Source organism: Ilyonectria robusta (genome assembly GCF_021365365.1).
Source record: "Ilyonectria robusta strain PMI_751 chromosome Unknown BGZ61scaffold_19, whole genome shotgun sequence".
Classification (NCBI taxonomy): Eukaryota; Fungi; Ascomycota; class Sordariomycetes; order Hypocreales; family Nectriaceae; genus Ilyonectria; species Ilyonectria robusta.
This window is the reverse complement of record NW_025764453.1, coordinates 670,076-697,058: the sequence shown is the minus strand read 5'-3', so window position 1 is coordinate 697,058 and position 26,983 is coordinate 670,076. Positions and strand designations below refer to the sequence as shown.

Genomic DNA, 26,983 nt, shown 5'->3' with positions numbered 1-26,983 from the left:
ATTTATCTCAAACAAAGGGATTTGCGTGGATTCCGTTGATTAATGAGACTGAGGAGCTGGCATGAATCCCCACCAATGTAAATGTCGCCTGTCTCGTCGTGCCATTTTAGAAACATCGGCCGTGTGTCAGACGGCTTCACCGGAGCCCGGTGGATATTTACCCCGGTCTCGTCCTTGTCCGTCCTTGTCCGTATAAGCTTATCGAGTTCAATGTCACCATTGCATCCCCTTTCCAAGCAATCGCGACTTTTGATGCGTGCCATTCCATGTGTCTAAGAGGCTTGTGAGGGCTTTTGAAAATGTCTCTCAATCTTGACACGAATCCGCCCAACGGAGGCAGAGACAACGCCTCTCTCCTGTCCCCTATTGGATACGACGACGATGCAGCATCCCTCCATTCTCGAAGCGACCAAGACACCGATAGCGACGATGACCAGCTCATCTCTCGCGCAAGAAATAGCCGCGAACTCCGCGCCCACGATCGCATTGTATTGATGGAAGAGGAGGAGACGGACAAGCTGGTCACCGACACCCGCAAGAGGCAAGAACGAGAGCGTCGCGGATCTGGACTGGCCGTCCCCAACCCGCTGAAAATGTTTGGCCGGCGCCCTGGCTCTTCCCGGGGTCTAGATCCCAATAGCTCGACTGAAGACCTGGTATCCGAAAAGAGGATCGCCAGGCGCACGAGGAGACAGAAGAAGCGCGAGCGGTTGCTGGACGATGCGCAGCATGGCGAGGACGGAGAGCTGATGTACGAGATGGAGGAGGGAGGTATGAAGGAAGGCAGCTCGACCGGAGAAAGCAGCGAGAGGGACGACAGCGACGAGATGGATAGGCTACATCTCAACATGATGGCCGACGCAAAAGCCCAGCGAAGACGGAGTTGGCGTCGATGGGTGTTCATTCACAGCCTCATCGCCATCGGTTTCGCAATCCTGATCCTGATCGCCTGGAAGCTGTCGAACAACCGAAAGAGAGTACAGCCCAAGATGCAAGCGATGGTGAGCAATGGCACTGCGCTCTTTGCGCCCACCACCATCATCATCAGCCTGGACGGCTTCCGCGCCGACTTCCTCCAGCGCGGCCTCACCCCCAGACTAAACGCCTTTGTCAAAGAGGGCGTCTCGCCAAAGTGGATGCATCCATCATTCCCGTCAGTGACCTTTCCGAACCACTACACGCTCGCGACTGGACTGTATCCTGAGAGTCACGGCATCGTTGGAAACACCTTCTGGGACCCCGAGCTTGGAGCTGAGTTCTACTACACCGACCCTGCGCGAAGCCTCGACCCCAAGTGGTGGGGTGGAGTGCCTTTCTGGGTGACTGCTGAGGAGCAGGGAGTCCGGAGTGCCATTCACATGTGGCCTGGCAGCGAGGCGCATGTTTTGCATACGGAGCCGAGCATAATGGACAAGTTCAGCCGAGAGGACACTCTCGATGGCAAGGTTGCCAGAATCTTCGAATTCTTGGACATGCCAGGCCTGGAGGACAAGTCGGTCGACTTCAAGGATACACGCCCTCAGTTGATTGCGGCCTATGTCCCCCATGTTGATTCCGATGGACACAAATACGGCCCAAACAGCACCGAAATCCGCGAGACTATTACCAAGGTGGACACGATGATGGATCAGATCTTTATGGGCCTAGATGAGCGCAACTTGACCGATATTGTCAATGTCATCGTCGTCTCGGATCATGGCATGGCGACCACGGACATCACCAGGCTGATCCAGCTCGAGGATCTTATCGACACCAGCAAAATTGAGCACATTGATGGCTGGCCGCTGTACGGTCTCCGTCCCAAAAACCTCGAGGATTTGCAAGGTCTGTATGACGAGCTTGTAGAGCATTCAAAGTCAAATACCCACTTCGAAGTTTACCTTCGTGACGTCAACATGCCTGAGCGGTATCACTTCACCAAGGACAATCGTATCGCGCCTCTGTGGATTGTCCCTGAGACGGGATGGGCGATTGTCACCGAGGATGAGTTTAATGTCAAGGAAGGACTAGAGAAGGGACTGATCTACCATCCTGTTGGCCTGCATGGGTATGATCATGAGCACCCGTTGATGCGGGCCATCTTCATTGCTCGGGGCCCTGCGTTCCCCCACCCGGCAAACAGCCAGGTCGATGTCTTCCGTAAGTGCAAGCAACGCGGGGGTGCCGAGAACACGTTGACTAACATTGCACAGAAAATATAGAGGTATACAACCTGCTGTGCGACTCAATCGGCCTCGAGCCACACCCGAACAACGGAACCTTGCGGTTGCCGCTGAAGCCCATCGGACTCCACAACCCCGAGGAGTCGCCCGATGTACCGGCAGATCCCGCGGCTTCAAATAAACCAGAAGAGTCGAAGAAGCTGGAGCAACCAGCGGTCCATGAGGAGCCTACACAGCCGGCGCGGCCGACCTTGCCTGTTGCGCCCTCACAACCAGCTCGCCCGACGGCACCCGAGAAACCAACGGAGCCGGCAAAGCCTACCAAGGTGGCAGAGCCGACCAAACCAGCAGAGCCGACCAAACCGGCAGAGCCTACCAAGCCTGCCGCCAAACCGACATCTGGTAGTGATGATAAAGGTGACGGTGACGACGACGACGACGACGACAAGAACTGGTGGGATTGGCTGACCGACAAGGTGGACAAGGCATGGCACAAGATCACGGGATCAGGCTCTGATTGAGAGCGGACACGTGTCTACTTGTCGCCACCGAGCGTGTGCGACATGAGTTTTGTGTGTGTTTCTTTTCCTCGGCGTTCCGGCGGGTCATGGGTATATGGGCAGTGTTGAGCGGCGTTTGACTCCCTGTGCATAGAATGGTGGCTTCGAGCTTGTATCAAGAGACTCTAATATTGCACATTATTCCGTCCACCCGCAGAGTATCACGATTCTCGCTGCGGGGATAATCCATTTTAGTTTTGCACTTTCTCATGCACAAACCAATAATTCCATGTACATTTGTTGTGGCGGGTGGCCTCATTCAGAACTTGGAGGCGTTGACTGTTCCAGCTGATTCCAGAGGGCCGGGATGTGCGACATGATTCGTTGCCTCGTTTGAGAGGAGTTTGAGCCGTGGCGGGCGATAAGCACATTGTGCATCATGGAATAGGCTGCACTGTCATTAGCACGCAAGCCATTTTCTGGTTCGCCTCACAATCCACTGTTGGGCTTGTTTGCTCTTGCATGCGGGCATCCACCCGTGCAGAGGCGGGCTGATGGCATGTTGTCTGCACACCCTCTGAATGCTGTTGTTCGTTTGCGGAGTGTTTCCCGCTGTTTAGGTAGCTAAGCGCATGTCTACAGGTACCTGCCCGTTTGCTTGGGCCCTTGTTCAGGCCTTTATTTAGGCCCTCCCTCACCGGGCGAGGGCACTAAGGCCCCTAAGACATGGCCTATTCCTTTCCTAGTCGCGGCTGGGGCAAACAGCTGAAAATAACCCGCAGCACCTGCCATTATTACGGGTAGCGTTGCCTTACAGTGACCTTCCTGCCTCTCTAGCCCCGAAGCCCAAGGCTTTCTGCTCCTTCCACTCCCGTCGGCTCGGCATCTAAAACGTTAAGAAACTACAACGCGAACGCGTGACGCGGCTCTTTCTCTCCCACCACTACACTAACAGATTGCCTGAAACGGGAACTTCGGGATACCTCGTCCCCAAGCCTTCCCCAAGCCATCCCACCAAAGGCGCCCTCCCTCATTACAAAGTCACCCTGCAGCACGGGGCCGGTATCACCAACTCAACGCCCCCCATCCACTCATTTGGGCCCGTTCACTCTACCCCCGACCACGCGAGCGGCTCCCTGCCTGTTCGGCGTCCAGCACTGACCGCTGCCGCTGTGCCGCTATTCCTGGTGGGTGCCTGGTGTTCAAGATCAAGATCAAACCTCTTGGTACACTGCTCGCCTCGGCGCACCACCCGCACGCATCATGGACGTCGCCGCGTTGACGGAGGAACTGACCATCCAGAAAGTCATCCTCGACTCGCTGCAAAATGAGACATTCGAGGGCGTCGAGGAGGAGCGGTTCGAGATTCGCCAGGAGATTGATCGCCTAAAGAAGCTCCTGCGCTTCACCAAGCCGCGGGATCATGCTGACGGTAAGGCTGCCTGCTCCGCCTGCTTTGCTTGCTGCACCAGCTCGGATACATGTTGGTGGATGCGAATTGACCAAACTGATAGAGCCAACGCTCCCTCCCGCTCTGCCCACAAGGCCTCGCGCCAACCGGACGCCTGTTGGGCCATCTCCAGGTATGAGCCGTTTGTGTTTCATTTTGTTTCCTCGGTGGCTTGGTGGTTCTGCGCCTCACTCCTTTTTGTTTCCTTGCTTTCTTCTTTCTACCTGGATCTGCGTTTGTCGCACATGACCCTCTTCAACCCGCCTTTTTCAACCTGCCTCTGCCATCGCACATCTGTCTTTCGCTCGTGCTCCTAGGTCTTCGTTCGCCCTTGTACCAGTATCAAAAATACCTGTCCCCCCTCCTTCCTTCATCATCTTTATTCACACCCCGAACGTTTCGACCTGTTCCTCCCTTTGTCCCTGGCTCTCGCCTCATTCACATCGCATAAAAAACCCTCTCCCGATCATCCCTGATGTCTTTCTTCTACGATGATTATCTCATCCAACAAATGGCAGATTTCCCCGAGCTGCCGCTCTCTTACAACCACTTTCTCTCCACAACAGACGGCCTCTCGACTGACCTCATCCCACAAGTGTACGAACCCCCGGAGATGCCAGTAGCCATGTCAACGCCTGTCAAGAATAGCAGCGCATGGAACGACCTGGGGTCGCGTTCGGTGCCCAGTCGTAAGCGGGACTCTGAATCGGCTAGCCTCTTCGCACCCGTCGGACCTAACAAGTCTCGACGTACAACTCCCATCAGAGCTTCCGATCCCTTCTTTCATTCGTCATCTCTCAACGGTAACGGAAGCCACGTCGACGTCATCGACCTTACTGGGTACGTTTCTTCCATCCTTTACCGTAATTTCTGGCATAATTTTCTACGATGCCTGCCCTCGAGCGTACGCTAACACTAGATGACTAGGGACGATGATGATCTCAACTCTTATTTCGTTGCCCAGCAAATCAAAGCCGAGAAAACACGCAAGCAGGAGAGAGAAGACCACGAGTTGGCTCGCTTGCTTTCCAGCCAGGGATCTCCAGTCCCAGGCCCATCCACTTTACCAGCCGAAACCAATGCTTTCACTCGATTGATGGGCAGTCAGCCATCCGGCATCGTTGAAACAGACCTCACGGATGGAGATTCGGAGTCATCGTTCGGAGCTCCTTTCACAACTTCTGTACTCGGACAGTCTACAAACCAAATGCCAGGAGGATATGATCCAACCTGGGATGCGACCGTTCCTCTTCGCCAGGCCTCTCATATGCCCCCGGCAAACTCCATGGCTAGAGGCTATGGGCCCGTCGTGACAACTCCGCAGGCACCTACATTCGGCGCCTATGGGGCCGCTGGCAGTACGGTGCCTTACCCTACCTACCAATCGGGGATCCCGCCGCAGAATATGGGTCAGATCCCAAACCAACTCTCTGGCCCGACTCCTATCCCGGGCTACAAATTTGAGGGTCGACCTGGGCCGACGTTTGGGGGGTCTAGCAACGCATCATGGATTCCCGGCTCTCGTTCGACTCCTATTCTTCCGAGTCAGGGCATGTCAGGAGGTTTGGCTGATATTATCACTAAGACGAATATGTTCGACTACACAAATGGCATGGATGGGGCTGGCAATGCTCTGCCCGAACATTTGACCAACTTTATCCAGGATGCTTACCACGATCCTAGAATGACCGATCAAGACTTGGATAATCTCTTGCAGAACATCCGCCCGGATATGGACATCCCGGAGAGAAACCGAGATGGAACGCCGGCTGGACTAAAGAGGCCGCTGTACCCCCATCAAGAAGTAGCTCTCACCTGGATGAAGAAGATGGAAGAGGGAACGAACAAAGGTGGCATTCTTGCGGATGACATGGGTCTCGGGAAGACCATATCCACCCTTGCACTTCTCCTGTCCCGTCCAGCAACCAGCCGTCCAAAGGTGAGTTCATACCCTCTACCTCATGTTTTCTTGGCGCTAACCTTCACAGACAAACTTAATCGTGGGCCCGGTTGCTCTCATCCGGCAGTGGGAGGAAGAGCTCGCCACGAAGACAAAGCTCTCTCACAGACTATCGGTTTTCCTATACCATAATAAAAAGGCAACGACGGAAGACCTGCTCAAGTATGATGTCGTTTTGACAACGTACGGTACCATCGCTCAAGAGCTGAAACGCCTCGAGAAATATCTCGAGGACAACAAGGATCGCAACATCGACTTCAATGACAAGAGTTTTGCCGTCAAGTGCCCACTGCTTCATCCGAACAAGGCAAAGTTCTATCGTGTCATTCTCGACGAAGCGCAATGCATCAAGAACAAAGATACGAAGACTTCAAAGGCATGCACCAAGTTGAAGTCAACCTACCGATGGTGCTTGACCGGAACCCCAATGATGAATGGTGTCCTGGAACTCTACTCCTTGCTCAATTTTCTTCAGATCAAGCCGTATTCCGCATGGGAACAGTTTCGCCAGGTATGCTACAAGCGCCAATATTTTGCCCAGACTACTAATATTTTTCCAGTCATTCGGTGTTTTGTTTGGCCGAAATGGTGACCCGAAGAGCGTGGCCATGAACCGACTCAGAGCACTACTCAAAGCCATCATGCTTCGACGCAAGAAGAACTCGCAGCTCGATGGCAAGCCAATTCTCAAACTTCCCGAGAAGATTGAGCAGGTTGTTTACGCCGAGTTATCCCCTGAGGAACACGACTTTTACAGTCAGCTGGAGAAGAAGTCCCAAGTGCAGTTCAGCAAGTATCTTCGAGATGGGAGCATCGGCAAGAATTACTCCAGCATCCTGGTTCTTCTACTTCGACTACGCCAGGCATGCTGCCATCCACACCTCAACTTGGACGTCGATGATGTCAGCCCTGTTTCCGACGAAGAAAAGGTGGACTTGGTCAAGGCCCTGGATGTGGCAATCGTGGAGAGAATCAAGGGCATTGAGGCCTTCGAATGTCCCATCTGTTACGATGCGGTACAATGCCCCACATTCTTCGTCCCCTGTGGCCATGACAGTTGTAACGAGTGCCTCTGCCGTCTCACTGAAAACGCTACAGTGCTCAATTTGCAGGAAGGAAACGAGGGCGGCAAGGCTAAGTGTCCTGTCTGCCGTGGCACATTCGATCCTAGCAAATGTTTCAACTACGAAACCTTTCAGAAGATTCACATGCCGGAATGTGTTGAGAAGGCAGAGTCTGGTGGAGAGGCATCAGGTGACGATGATGATGAGGATGACGAGTCTGACTCTGATGATTTTATCTCTGATGATGAAGTCGATAAGCAGGGCAACCTCAAAGGCTTCATCGTAGCGGACGAAGACGACGATGACGAAAAGCCAGACAAGAAGGCGCTTGACAAGGGCAAGAAGAAAAAGAAGAACAAGGGAAAGAAGAAGGCATCAGACATCCGGCCTTCGATGCTCAAGACCCTTCGCAAGGAGGGCTACAAGAATCGAGATGCCTTCAAAAAGTACATGCGATACTTGCGTAAGACGTGGATGCCGGCCGCAAAGGTAACCGAATGCATGAAGCTCCTGACGACGATCGCCGAAACAGGGGAGAAAACGATCATCTTCTCCCAGTGGACCCTGTTGCTTGATCTCCTCGAGGTAGCAATGTGGCATGAGAAGATGGCAAAACCGGAAAGATATGACGGCAGCATGTCAGCCATGCATCGCAACATTGCGGCTCACAATTTCCGAGACCGCAAAGATGTCAAGGTGATGCTGGTTTCCCTTCGAGCGGGTAATGCGGGACTCAACTTGACAGCCGCGTCCCGAGTCATCATCATGGATCCTTTCTGGAACCCATACATTGAGATGCAGGCCGTTGATCGTGCCTATCGTATCGGGCAGCAGAAGGAGGTCAAGGTTTACCGTATCCTAACCAAGGACACGGTCGAGGATCGAATTGTCGCACTACAGGAGAAGAAGAAGTCGATTGTGGAGGCAGCCTTAGATGAGGCTGAGAGCGTCAAGATTGGACGCCTAAGCACGAACGAACTGAAGTTCCTTTTCAACGCGCGCGGTTAGACGAGATCCGATAATGGCGGCAGCTCTAGAGGCAGCATGGCCATTAATGAAACGGCATATGACAGTGATACAGGGATGTTTTGTTTGTTTGCTACCTTCCCAAGACCCGTGGCTTGCTGTGGAAGCAGGATTCGAGGGCAGGGGTGGGGCGGAGTTTATGGGGGATTCCATGATACCGAAAAAGAAGAGTCACACCTCGCGGTGCTGGGTTGACTGACGGACTGGTTGCTATGAAAGGAGATACATTGGTTTTGGTAATGAGATATGGGAATATTTCTCTCTCCCGCGGCGTCTCCGCGGAGGAGAAAAGATTTTGAGAGTAGAATGAGAAATGAGACAAATATTACAGAAGCAAAATGACGTGCAGTTTTAATGATAAATCATTCGCCTAGTCCTGTCCTAATCTTGATGTGAGTTCAACGACCAGAGCATAAACTCGAGAAACAACGGGGATGGTATGTTATTCAGACTCTGCCATTATTATTCAATACTTCGGATTCGGCCGTTCAGTACCATCCACATAACAAAATGAACGCGAAATATATTGCATCTTCCTTAATGTGAAAGTTGTAGCAGTTTCTTCAACTTTCTTAAACGTATTTTCATGATATAGTAAATATGACACACATCCTCAAAAACATTAGACTTAGCAGTCCGAGTTTGAGCAACTTGGCAGTTGTAGGTTGATGGGATGTGCTATATAACGAACGCTCATGCAAAAGTCATGCATCTTGAACGTGGATAGCCATCTTCATAGGGATGGCTAAAGGGGAATCACTTCCGGGTATATATTGCCTGCTATTTTTGCCACTCAACGCCGTAATTCGTCTCCTTGATGTAGAGATCCTCCACATTGTGATTCTAGTTTTCTTTCCTCAAGGGGGAGCAAAAAAGGAAATCAGTCGGTGTTTTTGCAATGATGCTCTCTCTCGAGTCCTCGGGCGTCCCACCCTCCACATCCAAAATCCAGTCACCAATACGGGTGCACGGCTTTAGGTGAATGGTTGCATCGAAATCAACTACGACGGCCGGCCTGTCTCTTTCCTAAGAGAGCGCCTGGTTGACGGCCAGGTCGACGATGTTTTCCACACTGGCGGGTTCGCTCGTCGTGGCAGGGTCGGCGGACCAGATCCATTTACTGCTAGAAGGCCGGCCGTCAACGAGGGAGGTACTTGTGACAAGAAGAGATGGTGCGGTGTTGACGTTGACGACCTCGAAACGAAGTTCGAAGTCCTCCCTTTCGACGTCAACGATGGAGGTGCCGCCGACGCTCTTGACCCATTCAGAGCCAGAGGCAGGGGCAGGAAGCTTGTCAAGGAAGTGCTCGGTCAGGACGCGCGCGATTGCGGTGCGGAGGTAGTCGGCGAGGGCCTTGAGGTCTTGATATCCGTCCTTGTAGGGTGGGCAGATGGACGCGAGGGGCGAGGCGGGCGGGAGGATGACGTAGAAGAAAGTGGCGGCAACGGGGAAGAGGAACGTGCGGCCTCGGATGGTGAAGGTGATATCCGGGAAGAGAGTGAGTTTGGTGTTGAAGTCGGTGGGTTGGAGCACGTTGCGGATGAGTGTCTGGGAGGACGAAGGCTGGTTAGGGCCACGCCCCGTGGTGTAGGTGTCGCTCTGGGATGGCGTGTGGAGGATGAAACGGGCGGGCATTCCGGCCTTTTGCAGAGACTGAACAAGAGCGCCGACGTGTTCGGTGCAAGCGTGGACGTTGCGAATATGCATCAGACGTGCGATGATGGGTCGCAGGAGAGCCGACGTCTGTTGGCCGCGGTTCCGGGTGATATGCGCAGGCATGGGTCGAGTCCTCATAAGTTCGTTGTGCCGGTGAGCATAGCTGAGAAGGATGTGCAGCGCGAGTGATATCGTCTCGGCCATGTTGTTGTCTGGTAACGCATCTGCAGACGGCTGTGAACCCAACGGCACCAACTCCACCGTCACCTTGGTCGTCGAGTCTAGGGCGCAGGTGAGGCTGGACCCGTTCGGTCGCACGTCGTATGCGGCGAGTGTCCGAGCCTCTCGCGTGAGCTCGTGCCACAGCTCTTGCGAGAAGATGGTGTTTCGGGCTTCAAGGACGCGCGCCTCGAGGGGAGCGTCGTCGGTGGTGTGTGCAGGCAGAGCAGAGCGGCCTGTGACCTGGCCGTCCTTTTCGTACGTTACTACGAGGCGCTCAGAGACTCCGCCTAGTCGGCCAAGGTCCAGCTGCACTGCGCCGTCGACACCTCGCCGCATGGGGGCGAGGCCGTTACTCCTGAACTCTGGGGCAGCTATCCACGGCTTGTCAGCATCGGCCTTGTAGAGGGCTGTCTATGGTCGTCACCTTCTGAGAAGCCAAATCGTACACCGAGGCTGTGTCGTTCCTGGGGGACCTTGGAGATGGACCACCCGCTCTTCTGGACCGCCACAATCTCCTCCCAGTACTTGCCCTCGGCGGCGATCTCGCGCTGGAGAAACGAGCTGGCGGCCTCGGCGGCGTCACGCGTCTTGTTGATCTCCATGAGGGTCCAGCCAATGGCCACCTCCTCCTGCTCCTTGACCTTGGCCGGGGTGATGTTGGAGTCGTCGAGCTTGTCGGCTCCCATGGTGCCAATTCCAACCATGTCACGCAGGTTCTGGGACAGCGTGACGCCTGCCTGCGTCGGGTTCTGCTTGGAGAGGAGGAGCGAGAGGAAGTCGAGGGTGAGCAGCGCCGTGTTCCCTGCGATGCTTGAATCTCAGTGTCAGCTTGAAATTGTCGACAGCGGGGTGCGCTCCAGAGTTCAAGCTCAAGCGCAGAGCAAGACATACTCGATATTCTTCAACACCTCCATCCGCGCCTCGTGGGGGTCCCTAGCCGCATCCTCGTCCTCTTCATCACCGCCCTCAGACATGTCGACGTCCTCGTCGGCCGCCTCGCCATTCGCATTGTTCGCCTCGCGCGTGCGGATCTCCTCGCGCAGCTTGTCCTCGGAAACGGCGCGGAAGCCGCCGGGCTGGGCGTTGACGCGGCCAATGAACTCGGCGAGGTTCTTGGGCTTGCGGTCGGCGACGGGGTGCGGCCGCAGGGAGAGCGGCGGGCCGTCGTCGCCGGGCGCCATGGTTTCGAGGGCGCTCTTCGAAGATACTTGAAGCTGCAGTGGGCTGCGAGGAGCGGAGTGGAAGTGAGTTGTCGCGTCGCGGGGTGATGTCTCGTTGTTGCGCCGTCTTGAAGCGTCCGTCGATGTAAGTTGGTTGGAGTTGAATTGAGGTTCAGCCTCGTCGGTGACCCTGTTGAAGTGGCGCGGGCGGGCAGCCAGTGGAGGGGCAAGTTTCGGTGTGGCGTTGCTCCACAAGGTGTGTGTCTGCCGATCTACAACTCAATTTGAACGTAAATCTCAGTGTGGGTGAGGACGGTGAATATTCTCGGAAAAAGCCTATCATGGATTTGCAGAAATAGAAATGTGTTTAAGTTAGGTCAGTAGCACTGGCTGTAAATTACGTGTTCGAGGCCCAGGCGCAAGCGTCCATCCCTGGTCTGGGCATGTTGAACAAAGAACGACCTTACACGGCACCCAGCTGGAGACCAGGTCAAGTATCAAGACGGCAGAGTAAGAATGGCTCGAATAAGAGTAGTTTGATCTAATTATAAAGGTTCTTCTTTATCTTCTCGCTATGCGCTGTTCTCCACAGAAGAAAAAAAATGCAATATGCTAATGGTACGGAAACAACTCCCTTTCGCCGTAATAATGATTTGATGTGTAGCCACTTCCACTTCAGCCTTCTTTGATAACAGGACTGGGACACGCACTGATAACTACGCTCGGAGCACGGCTGTGGCCGGGACGCTCTTCCCCCGCATCAACAACCGATCCCTCTGGCATCGTCGTCTCCCTCTTCAGCAGCCTCCACCGCCGCAGCTTCGACCGGGGGTTGTCACCCAGCATCGTCGGCATCAAGTCGTCCTCCAGGATGGGCACCTCAGAGAGCGGATCCAGCTGGTCGATGACATCGGCAATGTCCGGGGGCGGCGCCGCCCTGAACACGGCCTGGACGTCGCCGTACGGTGAGAAGCTCATGAACTGCCACTTGGACGGCTTCTTGGTCTTGGACGACTGCGCTGCGAAGCGACGACGCTCGAAGAAACTGATGAGCAACAGCGTGAAGAAGTTGAGCGTGCGGATCAGCGCCACGTTGATGATGTGGAACACGCGCGCCGACGCTACTAGCTTCAGTGGGAGGAGGATGACTAGGGCGACAATGTTGAAGGGTGGCGGGTAGGCGAAGATGGAGTCGCTCTTGACGCCCTCAAAGGTCAAAACAGCACGGCGGAACTGGATCTCGGCCGTTTCGTCGGCGATGATCTTGGAGAAGGTGTTTGTGAGCATGGCGATTAGGATGGTCAGGAACAGCGTGTTTCCCAGGAAGGCAAATGAGATCATAAGCGCCGGGCCGAGGATGGTGTGGAAGCGGACCGACTCCTCGATACCCTCGCCGTCCAGGCCGAACCAGATCCAGAGCATCCACTTGCCCACGACGACCCAGCTGAACTCCTCGCGGCCGTCGTTGCCCGCGGCCACGAGCCACTGCAGCGCGAGCAGGAAACCTGTGAAGCACCACGTTGCCAGGAACGTCAGCACAGTGAAGTCCCGCATCATGGCGTGCAGCGAAATGAAGACGATGTTGTTCGGTAGCAGGTTGAAGGCGACGCGGGTCAGCATAATCGGCGCCGCAATGCATAGAATGGGCAAACCCCATCCACTGTGCAGCTGGTCCAGCAGTAGGTCAGACAGGCGGGCGAGGAGGTAGGCGCCGAAGATGGACGTAAAGGTGATGTCGAGGAAGGCCCACAAGTTTTGGGCGTGGACTTCCCAGCCGTGCTCAATGATGGCCGCCACTTTCTCGAGGACCCAGCCGGCCGTGTAGATGATGAATGCGAATTCCCAGGGGTTGAACTCGGAGTGCCGGGAGACCATGGTCATGACGTAGAGGCCGAGAAGAATGGTAAACTGAAGCAGTTCGATGAGATTCCTCGTCCGGGGCACGATCAGCCGGTGATGGTTCAGGAGAGGAGCCTTGCGAGGGTCGTAGAGAGAAATGGGACGGCGCTTGTAGTGATCTGGGAGGATATCCATGAAGGACTGGGGCGTGTAGACGATCTCGCCGTCGTGGACCGCGTCGACGGCACGCTGGCATGCCGAGGAGCTGATGAAGGTCTTGCTCTCAGAGAGGATGGCAAGCTCCAGGGCAGTGACCTTCTTCTCGTTTCCGTTGTTCTCCTGGTCAGACCGTTGGGGCTTGCTCGTGCGACCCCGACCCCGACGCTGGACGGTCTCTGGGGCGCCCTGAAACGGATCGAACCCCTCGACGAGGATGTGAGCAAGCAGGAGAAGGCCCTTGGGCCCTGGGTTGTCCTCATGAAAGCGACGGAGGATCCGGCTTGCGAGCAGCTCACAGAGCGTCGCACGCGCAACGTTGACGCTCTGGTGCACCGTCTTTGACTGGTCTCGCAGGAAGGAGACGCGGTTGGCCATCAAGCAATAGACTGCGGTCCCATGTTAGATGAAGCTCGTGGGAAACATCACGAGTGGCAAACTCACCAACAGAGATATCATCGGGGTTGTAGAGCCTGTCAACCAATGGTCTCACCACAAGAGCGTTCATCTTGGGGTCCCTGAAATGCTCCAAGGTGTAAGGATCATCTGCAGGATTTCATTAGCGGCCATCGACTTTGACACGCAACACGAGGCTACAATTCTCCAGTCGCACGTACCGATACTCGCAAGCACTAGACGCCGGACTCTGCACTCAAGAGGTGTTAGCACGCTGGTTCCCTCGTCATCTCACGACTCAGCGGTAGTCACGCTGCCGCCAAGGTCTGGGGACGCGTCCAAGCTGCGTCGGAGGCGGGCAGAATTACCGGTGAATCGTCATATACACGGGAAGGACGTCGGGCACGAGATTGAGAGTCGACCTATTGCCATCGTCGAGACATCCCTTTGCCTCGGCGTCTTCAGGGCCGGAGAGGAAGGCCTCGTCCTCCTCATCGTCGACGGGCCGCAGCCAGTCGCCGGTGCGCTCAGAACTGGACCGTGTCATGGCGAATTTCAACAATTCTACAGCGAAGCCTCCAAGCCGAGTAGCGGGCCCTAATCAAGCCCTCTGACGATGAAAAGCGCCAGAATTCGATGGAGTTTACGATGCGGGAGAACAGGAAGATGAGACCCCGAATGAATAATTTGAAGCACGTTGGAACCCCTGAAGACGAGACCCCACGGTAGGTGGCCAATCGGCGACGCGCACTGCTTCATGGCCCGCCCCGCCAGTTCCGACAGATTGTCATTCTTGGTCTAGCGGCTGGAATTGCGATAGTGGGCTTCCAAGCATTTGGTACACACGGCCTCTGGCACGGTTTGATATCGTGGTTTTGAATATTGAGTGTTCCTCATTGACGTTGAGAGATGTCGGAGGGGGATCTGAGAACATCTTGTGAACCCAGGCGGCAATGCCAAGAGCCTGAAGTAGGCAGTGGCCAGCGCCTCGAAAAACCCACCGTCAGCACGCTGGATCGAGATTGGCCGCTCATGCCAAAGGTGTACGTATTCTGATCCAAGTAACAGAAGAGCAATAAAGAGTCATCTTATCACTAGAGTGGGTTGGCAACGCGCAGGCAACGCATGTACTGTGTACTGCCGGTAGTCAGTCCGGCCGTCCGGTGCCTTGAGCTTGCAAAGGATTCGGCACTCAGAAACCTTACCGCTAATAAATTCCTAGCGTTGGATCCTTACAAGGATTTGGCGAATGCTCCCATGGACAAGAACGGCCTGCCGCAGGTGCAAGACTGAAGACACCTTCCGCTGCTTGACGGCGATTGTTCTGGATTGTCCACAGCTTTGGTGCTACTTGGGGCGGGAGGCTTATACTTGAGGCCTACTCAAAGGATAACCGTCACCGGGTTCGTCGGCGACTATTGGTGCCTGAGAGGGTGACAACTTGGCGTCGTGGCACTCGTCGAGCTCGAGATAGAGCTGTCGTGTCAGGCCAAGTTTAATGATGGCTTACACTGCCACACAAGCCATCTCGTAGCTTGGTTCTAGCGCGTTACCGGAACCTACCGGGACAAGTAACAGCATGCTGATAACATGTACTCTACAGCGCAGTAATCCACGCTGCTAATTACCACAACATTGATCAGAGACGTGGACGACGTTGTGATGGAAGGGCCTAGACCTAACAGAGCGACAGCCCTATGGATCCGGAGTAGTATCCGCGGTGTCCAGTAGAGTAATTCCACAGACGGAAGCAGCGGCCACTTTGTGTTTTCTCGACCAAGGGAGAGGTGTCAGCATGACAGCCAACACACCCAAGTGGTATTTGAGCTAGGCTTGAGTCACTGAGGGCGGGTCATCCAATTCGACGGCACGTTGGCACTCTAGAGTGAGTACGTAACTGGGGGGGGATTGAAGAAGCATTTTGGCGCAGTGGAAGCTTCTCACCGGTATGGACCTAATTAGAATGCTGAGTAGGTAGCTGGGGAGTAGAGGCATGTACTGGGTAGTATCACAAGAGCCAGGTTGTCTCGAATCGTGCATGTGGCGTTAAACCCACTCATTGGCGGGCCTCCTATCCACGTTCGCGTCTGAACCATGTCGCCAAGTGAGGCTTGGTTGCTTGGGTCTTTGGTTTGGAGCATGGACGAGGGTGAGAGAAAGGGAACATGCTCGGCCACACGTGCTGCTTAGCAGATGCGATGTTGACGACACACGCGAGTGGGCCGATCCAGACCAGGATTCAGACGAGGCGATTGCACCGCATCGAGACAATCATGACGCCGCCGGGGTCCTCGCATCGGAGCGAAGCTGGGGGCGGATGCTCGATTTGGGAGGTTGTTTGCGCCTGCAGAGCCAGGACCAGCACAAGGTTGACGGCGGGTGTCCAAGCGGGCGGGGGATGTGCAAGCAATGCCGAAAATTAGCTGCTTCCGTGCTGATGCAGGCCCGAGACATTTAGCACCCTGTTGATGGGCCACCTGTTTGTTGATGGGTCGCCTGGTTCTGTGGGTGAGATGTGTCGCGGCTTGTCTTTGGACGTGCCAAGGGCCAAGGGCATCATCATCCTGGGGCAGTGCATTTAGAACCTCAAAGGACAGGCTCCCAGAGGACAGCCCCCCCAGAGGACAGCCCCCCAGAGAATAGCATTGTTGAGAAGGGGGCTTGGAGCAGCTGACGACCCGGTGACAACCCCAGGTCTTGGCTACGAATCGACGAATTACTGCGTCGAGATCCAGGAGATCAAGGGCTTGGCTCCGACGGCGTAGCAGGTTACCTACTACGTAGTAAGGTACTCTGCGATAGTGCGCGGTAGCAGGCCATGGATGATGGCGCGTCGCTTGGGGCCGTGACACAGACACATGTTGTTGGCAGTGACATGCAGGCATCGATCGCCTCGGCTGGATGGACGGGACAGCCGCGGAGCGAGGCGACAAGATTGCATCACATTGTGAGATGCTCACGGCTCGCTCACGGCTCGCTCAGAAGCGACCGGAGAGAAACCATCCAACGGCTGCACAGCAAAAGGGATGCGACCAGGGAGAGGCGGGCGCCGGTTGGGAACAAGCCTGTCGACCGATCGACCAGGCCCTCTCCTCCGTCTCCGTGCATCCGTCCCCGGTCTGAAGCTTGGAATAGACGGATGGAGGGGAGGCGGCGGCGGCACAGAAGGCCTCGGCGGCGCTGAAACCAGGAACCAAATCGTACGGTGACGGTGACGGTGACGGGCCCAGGAATTGACGCGTAGTAGAACCGAGTCGGAGGCAGAATCATAAGACGTGCGCTTGGAAATGGCTCCGAGTTCGCAGACTTGCTGCTTAGATCCGAGCAGCAAGGAAAAAGTGTTGGGGGAGAGATACACATACACGCTGATAGTACGGGACTTGCGGCACCGCTGACATGTCACCCTCCCACCATCTCCTCGACCTGGTATTGGACTGTCGCTTTCTGTTGGTGAAGTCAGGGGGCAATGGAGCTAAAAGTAAGTGTGGCGTCCGGTTAGGTATGGAGTACTTTGTATCTTCTGTCATGGGATTTTGTGGTTTTTTGATGGCTGATTCCCTTGGATGCCATTTTCCCGAGGCATCGTGACTTTCCTCTACGGCCTCGCCTCTCAAGCCCTCGACTCTGCTACCTCGCTCCGTACAACCCTACTTCGCGCATGCCGAGTTATCTCTCTTTTAGCTTGTGATTTCACCCACACTCTCGCCTGTGGCTGGTGTCCGCATCTCATCCTCGGCGTCGTGGTCAGCAAGGAGTCTCTGATGGGTCCTCGTGCAGTTAGTTGCATGTCAAACCCTCCTCCTACCAGACTACAGTATATGTAGTATGGGACTGGGGCAAAGTAACCCACAATGACGCGAGGTTCTCTCGGCCTTGGGAGCATCGCGCACCAGCCAGCATCTAACGGACCAACACCAGGGGACGTAAATGGCAAAGGCATTGGCGCTGGCAAGGATTGTGTGGATGGGTGCAACCCTGAAAAAGATCCATCCGCGACCCAATATGGAACCAGACGATGAAATAGATTGCATCAAACCAAACGCGCGAACTAGCTACTGCTACGTACGCTTGCCCACACCAACGAAAAGCCCAGCGGAGATTTCTATCAAGGGCGGCTGCATGACGATCGGCGGGCTGGCTTGTCGACACGGCCACGGCACCACGTACGCACATCACATCTCTCAAGACAAAAACTGGCTGCGAAGTCGCCTCAATTTGCAACCTCAAGTTGGGGTCTCCATCTGTGACGCAATTGAAAACACCTGCAGCGGGGCCAAGCTCCCCCTAGCTCCCCTGCCCGCCGGCTCAAGCAACAGTGGAGGTGCAGCTGGGGCCAGTGGATGCATTGGCGCATTGCGCATTGGCCGTGGCCTAGCCCAGGTGTCGCAGCTGCTAGAGCGTAGGTGCCTCTAGCGCATTGGAGGTGCTGCGTAGTGGGTGAGACCGGGACGTTTACTGTAGGTTCTGACGGCCTGATCTCCATGGCATCCGGCTCCACCAGCTGGCCGACGGCTGTCCACTGGAAGCGCCACGAGGTACCTCGTGTTCTTGGCCAGGTACCTCCCATGCCTTGGCAGGCCGCCCTGGCTCTGGGGGCGACTGGTGCTTCTGCACAGCACCAAGCAAGTTTAAGCACCGAGCTTAAGCCACCTCGCCAGCGCCACGAAACGACGCGTCGTGCCAGCTCAGATGTCGCGGACAACCACAGCCGTGGGCGGGACAACAGCGCAGCCCGTTGCACAAGATGCAGCATTCTCTTGCTTCCCTGCGTCTGGCAATTCCACAGCTCCTCAGCCCTTCTTGGCACGCAAAAGTCTCGGGCACACGCTGGCCTGGTCTCGTGCCGCTGGGGCCTTGCGAGCGGGCACCTGGGCCGCTGTGGCGTCGTCGCCTGGATCCGCTAAAAAGGTCCTGGCTGGGCCACACTCCACAACCCCCAGCAACCCCAGCAACAGGGCCGGCCCCAGGTGGAGATGCAGTACATGCGGTACTCGCGCAGGTAGCGGCCCGCGACTGACTTAGCAGGTACTCCGCGGCCGGTCAGGTTTTCGGAGGGAGGGAGCACCACCCTCAGCCGCTTGCTGTGGAGGGCGGGCCTACCCCAGGCCCCTGCGACCTAGGCCCTGTGGGCGACCATCTGCACTGTAGCATTCGCTGAGATGGGGGGCAGGGGGGTCTCTGACGGCTGGGGAGGATCAAAGATACCTCGCACCCTGCCTGAGGTACTTTGCCCAACCAACCTACCTACCTACAGCACCTTCCCCTGCTTTCCAGGTTGCTTTGCCAGTCTTACCTTCCCTGCCTGCGCAGAAGCCTTTTGCCGGTCTCGCCTCCTCGCTTGCCTTTGTCGTCGTGGTCTCCTCTTCCTAGTTTTATCTGCCTGCTCATCCACTCATCCTCCTCCTCCTCCTCTCCCTCCACAACACCAAAGATACCCCATTCCGCTTCTCATCATCTCCCTCCTCCCCAATTCACTTCTCCTGCGCCCATCCGACTCTCGGGCGCCCTCTTTTCCCCCTCCCCACTTCCGCAATACCCGGCTGCTCTGATCCGAGCATCCCGTCGCTGTCATCATGGACTACACAAAGGGCATCATGCCTTTGGGCCAGGTCCACAAGGCCCCATTCACCATCGAGTCTCCCGGCGCTGAGAAGATCGAAGGCGAGACCATCCCCCGTCGCCACCCCAAGGCCAAGGACGGCCTGCTCAGCAGCCCTGCCGAGGGCGTCCATACCGTCTACGACATCGTCAAGCGCAGCGCCCGACTTTACCCCCAACACACGGCTGTCGGTGCCCGTAAGCTCATCAAGCTACACAAGGAGACCAAGAAGGTCAAGAAGAACATCGATGGCGAGGTCCGGGAAATCGATAAGGAGTGGCAGTTCTTTGAGCTTTCCAAGTTCGAGTACTTGACCCACGGGGAGTATCTAGAGCGTGTTAATCAGATCGGCTCTGGTTTGCGCAACCTGGGGTTAACCAGCGCAGACAAGGTCCATCTCTTTGGAACCACGAGGTATGTTCTGAGAATGTCTTGGCCATAGTCTTTCTGGTCGTGGCCAGCTTGCCCCGAGCCGTAGCGCTAACTAGACTTTGCACAGCGTCGGCTGGATTTCCGTATCCCATGGATGCGCCTCGCAAGCCATTTCCATCGTAACCGCATATGATACTCTTGGCCCCAGCGGCGTCGAGCACTCTCTCGTCCAGACCAACTGCAGCGTCATGTACACCGATCCTCACCTACTCAAGACTGCTTCCGAACCCATCAAGAAGTCTAACGTCAAGACCGTCATCGTTAACGCGGCCTGCGTCTTCACCAAGGGCGGCGAGATTGAAGAGTTCAAGAACAGCAATCCTGATATCAAGGTTATTACCTATGAGGAGCTGCGCAAGCTCGGCGAGGAGACACCTGTGGAGCCCAACCCGCCCAATCCTTCCGACCTCTACTGTGTCATGTACACCTCTGGCTCTACTGGCCTGCCCAAGGGCGTGTGCATCTCCCACGAGGGTCTCGTTGCTGGAGGTACGTCGCCATTGTTACCCAATGCCTTCCAATCTGCTGCTTTCATTCATGTAGCCGAATTTTGAGCTAACCGCTGTCAAATAGTGACCGGTCTCTACACCTGCGTCGAAGAGTGTGTGAGTGACAAAGAGTGCATCTTGGCTTACCTGCCCCTGGCCCACATCTTCGAAATGGCCCTCGAGAATCTCGTCCTTTTCATCGGCGGAACCCTTGGATACGGCAACCCTCGAACACTGGCCGACAGCATGGTCAAGAATTGTTTCGGTGACATGCACGAGTTCCGGCCTACCGTCATGGTTGGTGTGCCTCAGATCTGGGAGACGGTGAAGAAGGGAGTCGTATCAAAGCTGGAGACTGCCAGCCCTGTCCTTCGAGGCTTGTTCTGGACCGCCTTCAACTTTAAGGGGTTCATGACCAGGAACAAGTTGCCAGGTGCGAACATCTTCGACAATATCGTCTTCAGCAAGGTCCGAGAACTTACAGGTGGCCGCCTCCGCTTTACCATGAACGGTGCTAGCGGCATCTCAGACGGCACCAAGAATTTCCTCTCGCTGGTCCTTGCTCCCATGCTGGCTGGATATGGTCTCACTGAGACTTGTGCCAACGGCTCTCTCGGTTGCCCCCTCGAGTATTCACCGAACGCCATCGGTCCTATCCCCTCTAGTTGCGAGGCTAAGCTGGTGTCGATTCCCGACCTCGGCTACTCAGCCGACTCGACCCCGCCTCAGGGCGAGATCTGGCTCAGGGGTCTTCCCATTATGACCAAGTACTGGGACAACCAGGAGGAGACGGAAAAGGCTCTTACCCCCGATGGCTGGTTCAAGACTGGCGACATTGGCGAGTTTGATGCCGACGGACATCTCCGAGTGTTTGATCGTGTGAAGAACCTGGTCAAGATGCAGGGTGGTGAGTATATTGCTCTCGAGAAGCTTGAGGCCGTCTACCGTGGCGCCCAGACCGTGGCCAACGTTATGGTCCACGCCGATCCAGAGTACTCTCGTCCCATTGCTATCATCATGCCCAACGAGAAGGTGCTTGTCGAGAAGGCTAAGGAGCTTGGTGTCCACGAGGATAACATCCACACTATGCACCACAACGCCAAGGTCCGAAGTTTCGTCCTGAAGGATCTCCAGACCGCAGCCAAGCGAGCCGGTCTCGTCAGCATGGAAACCGTGTCGGGTGTCGTCATCACGGATGAGGAGTGGATTCCCGATAGTGTAAGAATTCCTCGCCCAAGTTTTGCAGTACAAACCATGGCTAACAATGATTCCGCAGGGCCTTGTCACCGCCACGCAGAAGCTGAACCGAAAAGTAATCCGCGAGGCCTTCAAGAAGGACATCGACGAGTGCCTCAAGAGCACTGCCTAAGCGACGCCATACGTGACGTGGGTGATGTCGGAAGGGATAGGCGATCGGGACGCAGCGAGAACGGATGGACGGACGGATGGTCGGACGAGACGACGAGGGATACCAGGCGCGAGGGCTCTATGATTTGCGTGCGCCCAGCTTTTCATGTTGGCACTGATGGAGAGTGTGTTGGACTGTATGTACTGTAGCTTGTGCGGCGTTGGCTCCATGCTGTTTTATCGGATTTCATTTCAATGCCTTAAACCAGCCGCCGTCTCGGTTTTATGTGAATGGTTCCATATTTTAAGGACCCTGCTCGCTCTTGGCCCCCCGAATATCCCGGACAACGTGATCTGATGTGATTGCGCTCAGCTCCGTCTTGACATGTGAAAGCCCTCGACCAGGAACATGTCAAGCCTAATTCGTACGGTTGACAACGAAGCGCTGAGTGGGGCGACGAATGAACAGGGACGGCCAAGAGACGTGGATGGGTCTTATTTCTATCTTGCGGCCTCACTCGAACTCGTATCCACACATCCACGTATCCACGTCATGTGTCTCTTCAACACCTTTCAGCTTTGTGGTCTTTTTCTTATCGAGAATGGTCATGGTATGGTATGGTTCATGGTCGTGGTCATTATTTGACGGGGAAATCAGAGCATGCTGGTAAAACAGACTAGTAATCTCTCGCACACCGCCGGAAGAAGCAAAGCTCGATGAAAACGCCCACCCCCTGCACCGTGCCATGCTTGCTTGCCTGTTGCCTGCTTGCTAGATAGGGACAAAGAAGCACAAAGAAGAAAGGAACAAAAGCCAAGAGCTGGATAAATAAAGAAAAAAAGCAGTCAAAACGGATGATGCCGGTGTCGTAGGAAACACATGCATGTGGAAACAGCCGAATATGGGAGTTGATGAGTATTGGTTCTGCCTCGTCAGGGGTCAGGGGAGATGCGCATGACGGTATCCAACGAGGATGGGAGGAAATGAGCCTGATAGACGGGGGGCCTTGGAGGCTCTTCCGGATGTACCGAGGTTAATAATACGAGGGAGTCGTGGCAGTTGACAAGTCGACCGTAGGGGGTCCGGTCTCTCGGAGAGGCTAGGCGTGATAAGGCTAGGAGGAGACGCAAGGGACCGGGACGGGAGAGGCGTTCCGAATGTGCCAATACCTATCAGTCTCACCGCATGCCCTTGCGGCGGAAGAAGATGAGATAGGGGACTTTGTCACGGCGGGTCTTGAAGACGGCCTCCTGGACGTCGTCACGGTCGCCGCTGCCGATACGAACCTTGGTCACGCTCGAATCGTTGCAGTAGAACCAGGCGTAGGGGTCGTGCGAAGACGAATCCCGGACGTACGCCGTGTAGTGGCCGCTGTTGGTGGTGCTGCCCTCGTGGATGATGACGGCATACGTCTCGTAGCGGAACGGCGCCGCAAAGGCCGGGTCCGTGGGGCCCGTGGTCCCGTTGGTCGGGGTCTGGTCGGCAGACGTGAGGAAGTAGCGCGACATGTCAGTGTCGTTGAAATCCCATGTGATGGGCGCCGACGACTTGACTGACTTGCCATAGGCCGGCTGGTACTGGAAGCGACGGAGGCAGACGCAGAGGAGCGAGGGCATGCGGGCGAAGGAGAGGGACTGGAGGGCGCGGGTGGGACGACGGCATTTGTCGCAGGAGAAGTCGCTCAGATGGTTCCCGGCCGTGTGCTCTCCGAGAACCTCGTCGAGCGTCATGCTGAGGCCTCTATTCACGGTGACGGGGATCCATTCAAAGGGCGAAAAGGAGTACGTCTTGGTGTGGCACTCCTCGCACTTGACTGTCGACAGCTCGAGGCCGCGCCAGTACCGGTCGATGATGGACTGGTTGAGGCCGATGTGGTTGTGCCAGTACTCGCCCGCCGCCTGGAGCAGCGACTGGCGCTTGGTGTCGGGCTGTTCGACATGCCCCTTGCGGTCTCGCCGCGTGTTGGTCTCGTCATGGAGGTGAGTGAGAAGAAATGACATGAACTCCTGTGCGTCCTGCTGCTGATCTCCACCAAACGGCTCAAGGCCCTGGGCTTGTTTACAGAGGTGGCGCGAGTAATTCTGTTCGCTAGTTAGCCGAATTCTGGCATGTGTCTGAAAAGGGGCGCATAACTGACCATCAACGTCTGGGCTTTCATGACCTGGAACTTGCCAGAGCTCATCCAGTGAAACAGGTTGGTGATGATTCGAATCATCAGCTGAGGATGTTCAATCTTCTCGTCGTCCTTTTTCGGCGCCTTGTACTTAGATATCCAAGTCGAGTCCGCTAGCTCCCTTCCAAACTCAGGTGAGGCCAGGAGACACTGCAGGGTGCTGTTTGCGTAGCACCAGTTATTGGGGTTATTGAGTCCCGTGTAAAACTTAGTGTTGTCGACCGCTGGCGGTTGCTCTACGGCCTTCACGGGCGCACGGGTTACCTGCCGGTTTGTCGGCGTTCCGTTGGCTTTCCCGTAAAGCTCCCTCTCATCCGCACCCTCCGTCAGACCATTGTAGCTTGGCCGTGGCAGGGCCGGGGCGGGTCTAGTTGGAGGTGAAGGGAGGTCGGTATATAAATCGACTTTATGGGATAGCCCGTATGCTGGCCGGCCCTGCGACTGTTCCTGCGATGACATGGACTCTTGCTCCATAGCCACGGGCGGAAACCTCCTGAGAAACTCCTCCTGGGACCGGAGGAAGTTGGGCGAGGTTGCCGTCTCCATGTCCTCATTCTTCAAAGTCTCTTGCCAAGCCTTGACATCGTCTGGTTTCAAGGCTTTGACAACATACTTCGACTTTGTCCGCTCAATCGTACTGCTTCGGATTCGCTTGGTTGGTTTGGGTGTGATAGTTTGCGTACTTGACTGTAGTGATGCAGGGCCCATTAAATCCACCCAGGCATCAAGACCTCCTTTCAAAATCTTGGGGGGATTCTTGAGGTCTTTCGAATAGTTGTAATCTACCAACGCTCGTCGAAGTGAAACGAGAACCAGGTCGTCAGAACTACGGGGATTCTTGGGGACTTCTTCGGATTCCTGGTCGTAAAAGACAACTAGGTCATACTTGTCTCGCTGCTCAAATAGTGACTCTTCCTGGTTCGGGGACAACACCAGACTCTCGGATATCTGATCCGCGGAAAGATTCTCCCTAAGCAAGACGCTCGGCTCAATGCAGATGGTCGACGAAGACATGATGTGACCTTCATTGAAATCTTCTCGAAGCCGGGTGTCGATGACCAGAATGGAGCCTTTCGCCTTCATGGCCTGGTACAGCTGATCGGATGTTATTGAATCTCCTTCTGGTACTTTCATAGCATTCTCAGGTGGTGTAGGGGGTATTGATATGTTGGAATAGCTCTGGGCTGGCGCAAAGTAATCAGCCTGGGCCTGTGACTGTTGTGTAGGGGTGCCGGGAACAGAGGGGGTCGTAGTGCCGTTTCGATTATACACAGCACGAGTTGTGCCTGGAGGTCTCGGTGTTTCTCCTGAAATGCTTCCGCGGGGGCTGTAGATTGCATCCGGCATCTTGGGTAAACTCGGCATATTGGTATTGATATCAATCTTTGGTGGTCTCGGCGGTGGCGGTGGCATCTCTCGAGGGCCGGCAGGCTTGGGGGGGATGATTTGGTGTGTCTTGATGCGGGGATCCTGGCCTGGGGATGCTTGGGGGCTTGGAGACGCTTGAGGGCCTCTGAGATTGGCGAAGCGAGCGGCAAGCTCCTGGGCGGCAGAGACAGAAAGACTCAAACTCGAACGGGCTGAGCTGATTGCATTCCCGTGGAGAGCTTGGGGCTTCGGTTGGATACTTGGCCTGGCTCTTGCCGGAGACCCGTTCATGCTCGATCGCGGAGACGCAGCAGGTGATCGGTTCACCGAGGATAGTGATGAGCCGACATCTTGCGTCGCCTTGACGGGAGATCTGGACCGAGAGCCAACACCATTCTCCTGGGACGATCCGGGTTTGTGGCTGGTGGGCCGCACGCCGGTCCTCTTGTTGTCTGCGATAATGTCTTGCTTGATCCTCGCAAAGGTGGCATCTTGCTGGCTAATCTTCTTGAGCAGGGAACTGTGTGCTCGTGCCAGGTCATTGTGGTCGCCCTTGAGGGAGGCATAGTCTCGGTGATTACGGATTGTCTGGATCGCAATAACAGACGCTCGAATATAGTCTTTCAAGGCCAGCGCAGGCCTCTTGAAGTCGCGGCTCATCTCCGCCTGTCGCAGCGATGCCTCGGCCGATTCCAACAACCTGCGGATAGACTGGTTTATGTCGATGTCTCTGGGAGCCCCCAGGATATCATCAATGTGCGGGATCGGGGCCCCGCCGGGCCTGGAATCGCCTCCATTGCGGCCTGAGGGCGGCGGAGGATTGAAGGCGCCGCTGGTGGCCATGGGTCGGTTGCGGGTGTCGACCAGGCTGGTCGCTCGCGAATGGCCCAGGGACGTCATCACAATGTTGGATCGGGTGGAACGGTTATCGACGAATCATGTCGCTTCTGATAAAGGCGGTATTCGGAAATCGAGGTCGGGTCAGGTCGTGGGCGCGCGCAGGAACAAGGAGGAGTTGGAGGAGTCGAGCAAGTATCAGGAACAATGGAGGAGCATGAACGGGCTGGATAGCAGATATAGGGACACAAGGGATCAGCGCTCCGTCCACAGGGTAGTCGCTAGAACATGCAGCATTCTCTCAAAGGATTCTTTGACGAAACTCTCACAGGCCCCTTGCAGAAAATCACGATGCGGGCGCGAGTCGATGTTGGAAGTCGGAGACGCTTGGTGGTCATGCCGACGACAAAGGAACCAGCGGACATTGGCGGGCAGGTGAACGACAGCTCTCATGGCCATGTGGTTTCGCGGGGCGGTACATGGAGGTGTGGCGGGGGTACCTCGATCCCCTTTGTGGTGAGTAGGCATCCCAAGTACCTAGTCCTTGCACGCGGGTAGAGTTTCTCGTTTCCCCAGCTTAGCGGCCACGAGCCACGTACGCCACAACACCGTCGTCATCTGCTCGCCGCATGTTTCTGGAGGTTGCTTGCACTGGGAGTTAGCGGGTCGCCCGCCCACTGTGACGCAAGGCAGACACTATTGAGCTACACCCACTGGACGGGCAGCGTCAGTGGATCCCTCAGGCTCAAGGAGCCCCTGTCCGTTAGGCGCTACGGGGGACCTGGATTGCCCGGACAGCTGCCTCAGCAGGGCCCTTACCTAATATCGCTCTGCCAATAGCAGAGGCCACAGCGCTGGGGGCCTGGAGAGGCACCTACGACAGAGTAGCGTAGGCCAAACACATGGAAGCTAACCCATTTTCGTACCTCCTACGTCGTACCTCATCGCCGCCTCCGACTGACTGAGGCTGGGGCGACGACAGCCTGGAACACGCCTGGCGAACCTCGACTCGACATCCACCTTGACACCGTCAACACCATCCATCTCTTTGCTCTGCTGCTTAAGCCGCCGTCCGCGAGCCTCAATA

At 55.8% G+C, this 26,983-nt stretch overlaps 6 protein-coding genes across 6 annotated transcripts; 3 read left to right on the top strand and 3 right to left on the bottom strand.

Moving 5' to 3' along the window:
* Positions 1–299: 299 nt before the first annotated feature.
* Positions 300–2,683, top strand: BGZ61DRAFT_360152 (alkaline-phosphatase-like protein; the record flags this gene model as incomplete). The annotated part of the gene is made up of 2 exons (XM_046241141.1): positions 300–2,139; positions 2,193–2,683. The coding sequence occupies 2 exons, from the start codon at positions 300–302 to the stop codon at positions 2,681–2,683; spliced, it is 2,331 nt and encodes a 776-aa protein (XP_046100449.1).
* Positions 2,684–3,520: 837 nt separating this feature from the next.
* BGZ61DRAFT_457678 (SNF2 family N-terminal domain-containing protein) lies at positions 3,521–8,532 on the top strand. Its single transcript, XM_046246676.1, has 6 exons — positions 3,521–4,094; positions 4,177–4,245; positions 4,709–4,952; positions 5,040–6,051; positions 6,101–6,583; positions 6,633–8,532. The coding sequence occupies exons 1-6, from the start codon at positions 3,926–3,928 to the stop codon at positions 8,142–8,144; spliced, it is 3,489 nt and encodes a 1,162-aa protein (XP_046100448.1). The 5' UTR covers positions 3,521–3,925; the 3' UTR covers positions 8,145–8,532.
* Positions 8,533–9,188: 656 nt separating this feature from the next.
* Positions 9,189–11,221, bottom strand: BGZ61DRAFT_360389 (subunit 17 of mediator complex-domain-containing protein; the record flags this gene model as incomplete). The annotated part of the gene is made up of 3 exons (XM_046241170.1): positions 9,189–10,411; positions 10,465–10,850; positions 10,932–11,221. 3 exons carry the CDS (start codon positions 11,219–11,221, stop codon positions 9,189–9,191), a joined length of 1,899 nt encoding a protein of 632 aa, XP_046100447.1.
* Positions 11,222–11,717: 496 nt separating this feature from the next.
* BGZ61DRAFT_457673 (uncharacterized protein) lies at positions 11,718–14,319 on the bottom strand. The gene is made up of 4 exons (XM_046246675.1): positions 14,020–14,319; positions 13,873–13,901; positions 13,700–13,801; positions 11,718–13,644 (listed from the first exon to the last, which is right to left on the bottom strand). Exons 1-4 carry the CDS (start codon positions 14,196–14,198, stop codon positions 11,876–11,878), a joined length of 2,079 nt encoding a protein of 692 aa, XP_046100446.1. The 5' UTR covers positions 14,199–14,319; the 3' UTR covers positions 11,718–11,875.
* A 4,905-nt stretch (positions 14,320–19,224) lies between these two features.
* Positions 19,225–21,539, top strand: BGZ61DRAFT_360089 (uncharacterized protein; the record flags this gene model as incomplete). The annotated part of the gene is made up of 4 exons (XM_046241135.1): positions 19,225–19,664; positions 19,750–20,171; positions 20,256–21,388; positions 21,447–21,539. The coding sequence occupies 4 exons, from the start codon at positions 19,225–19,227 to the stop codon at positions 21,537–21,539; spliced, it is 2,088 nt and encodes a 695-aa protein (XP_046100445.1).
* Positions 21,540–22,696: 1,157 nt separating this feature from the next.
* On the bottom strand, positions 22,697–25,959 carry BGZ61DRAFT_481742 (uncharacterized protein; the record flags this gene model as incomplete). Its single annotated transcript, XM_046249327.1, has 2 exons — positions 22,697–23,599; positions 23,656–25,959. The coding sequence occupies 2 exons, from the start codon at positions 25,957–25,959 to the stop codon at positions 22,697–22,699; spliced, it is 3,207 nt and encodes a 1,068-aa protein (XP_046100444.1).
* Positions 25,960–26,983: the final 1,024 nt, after the last annotated feature.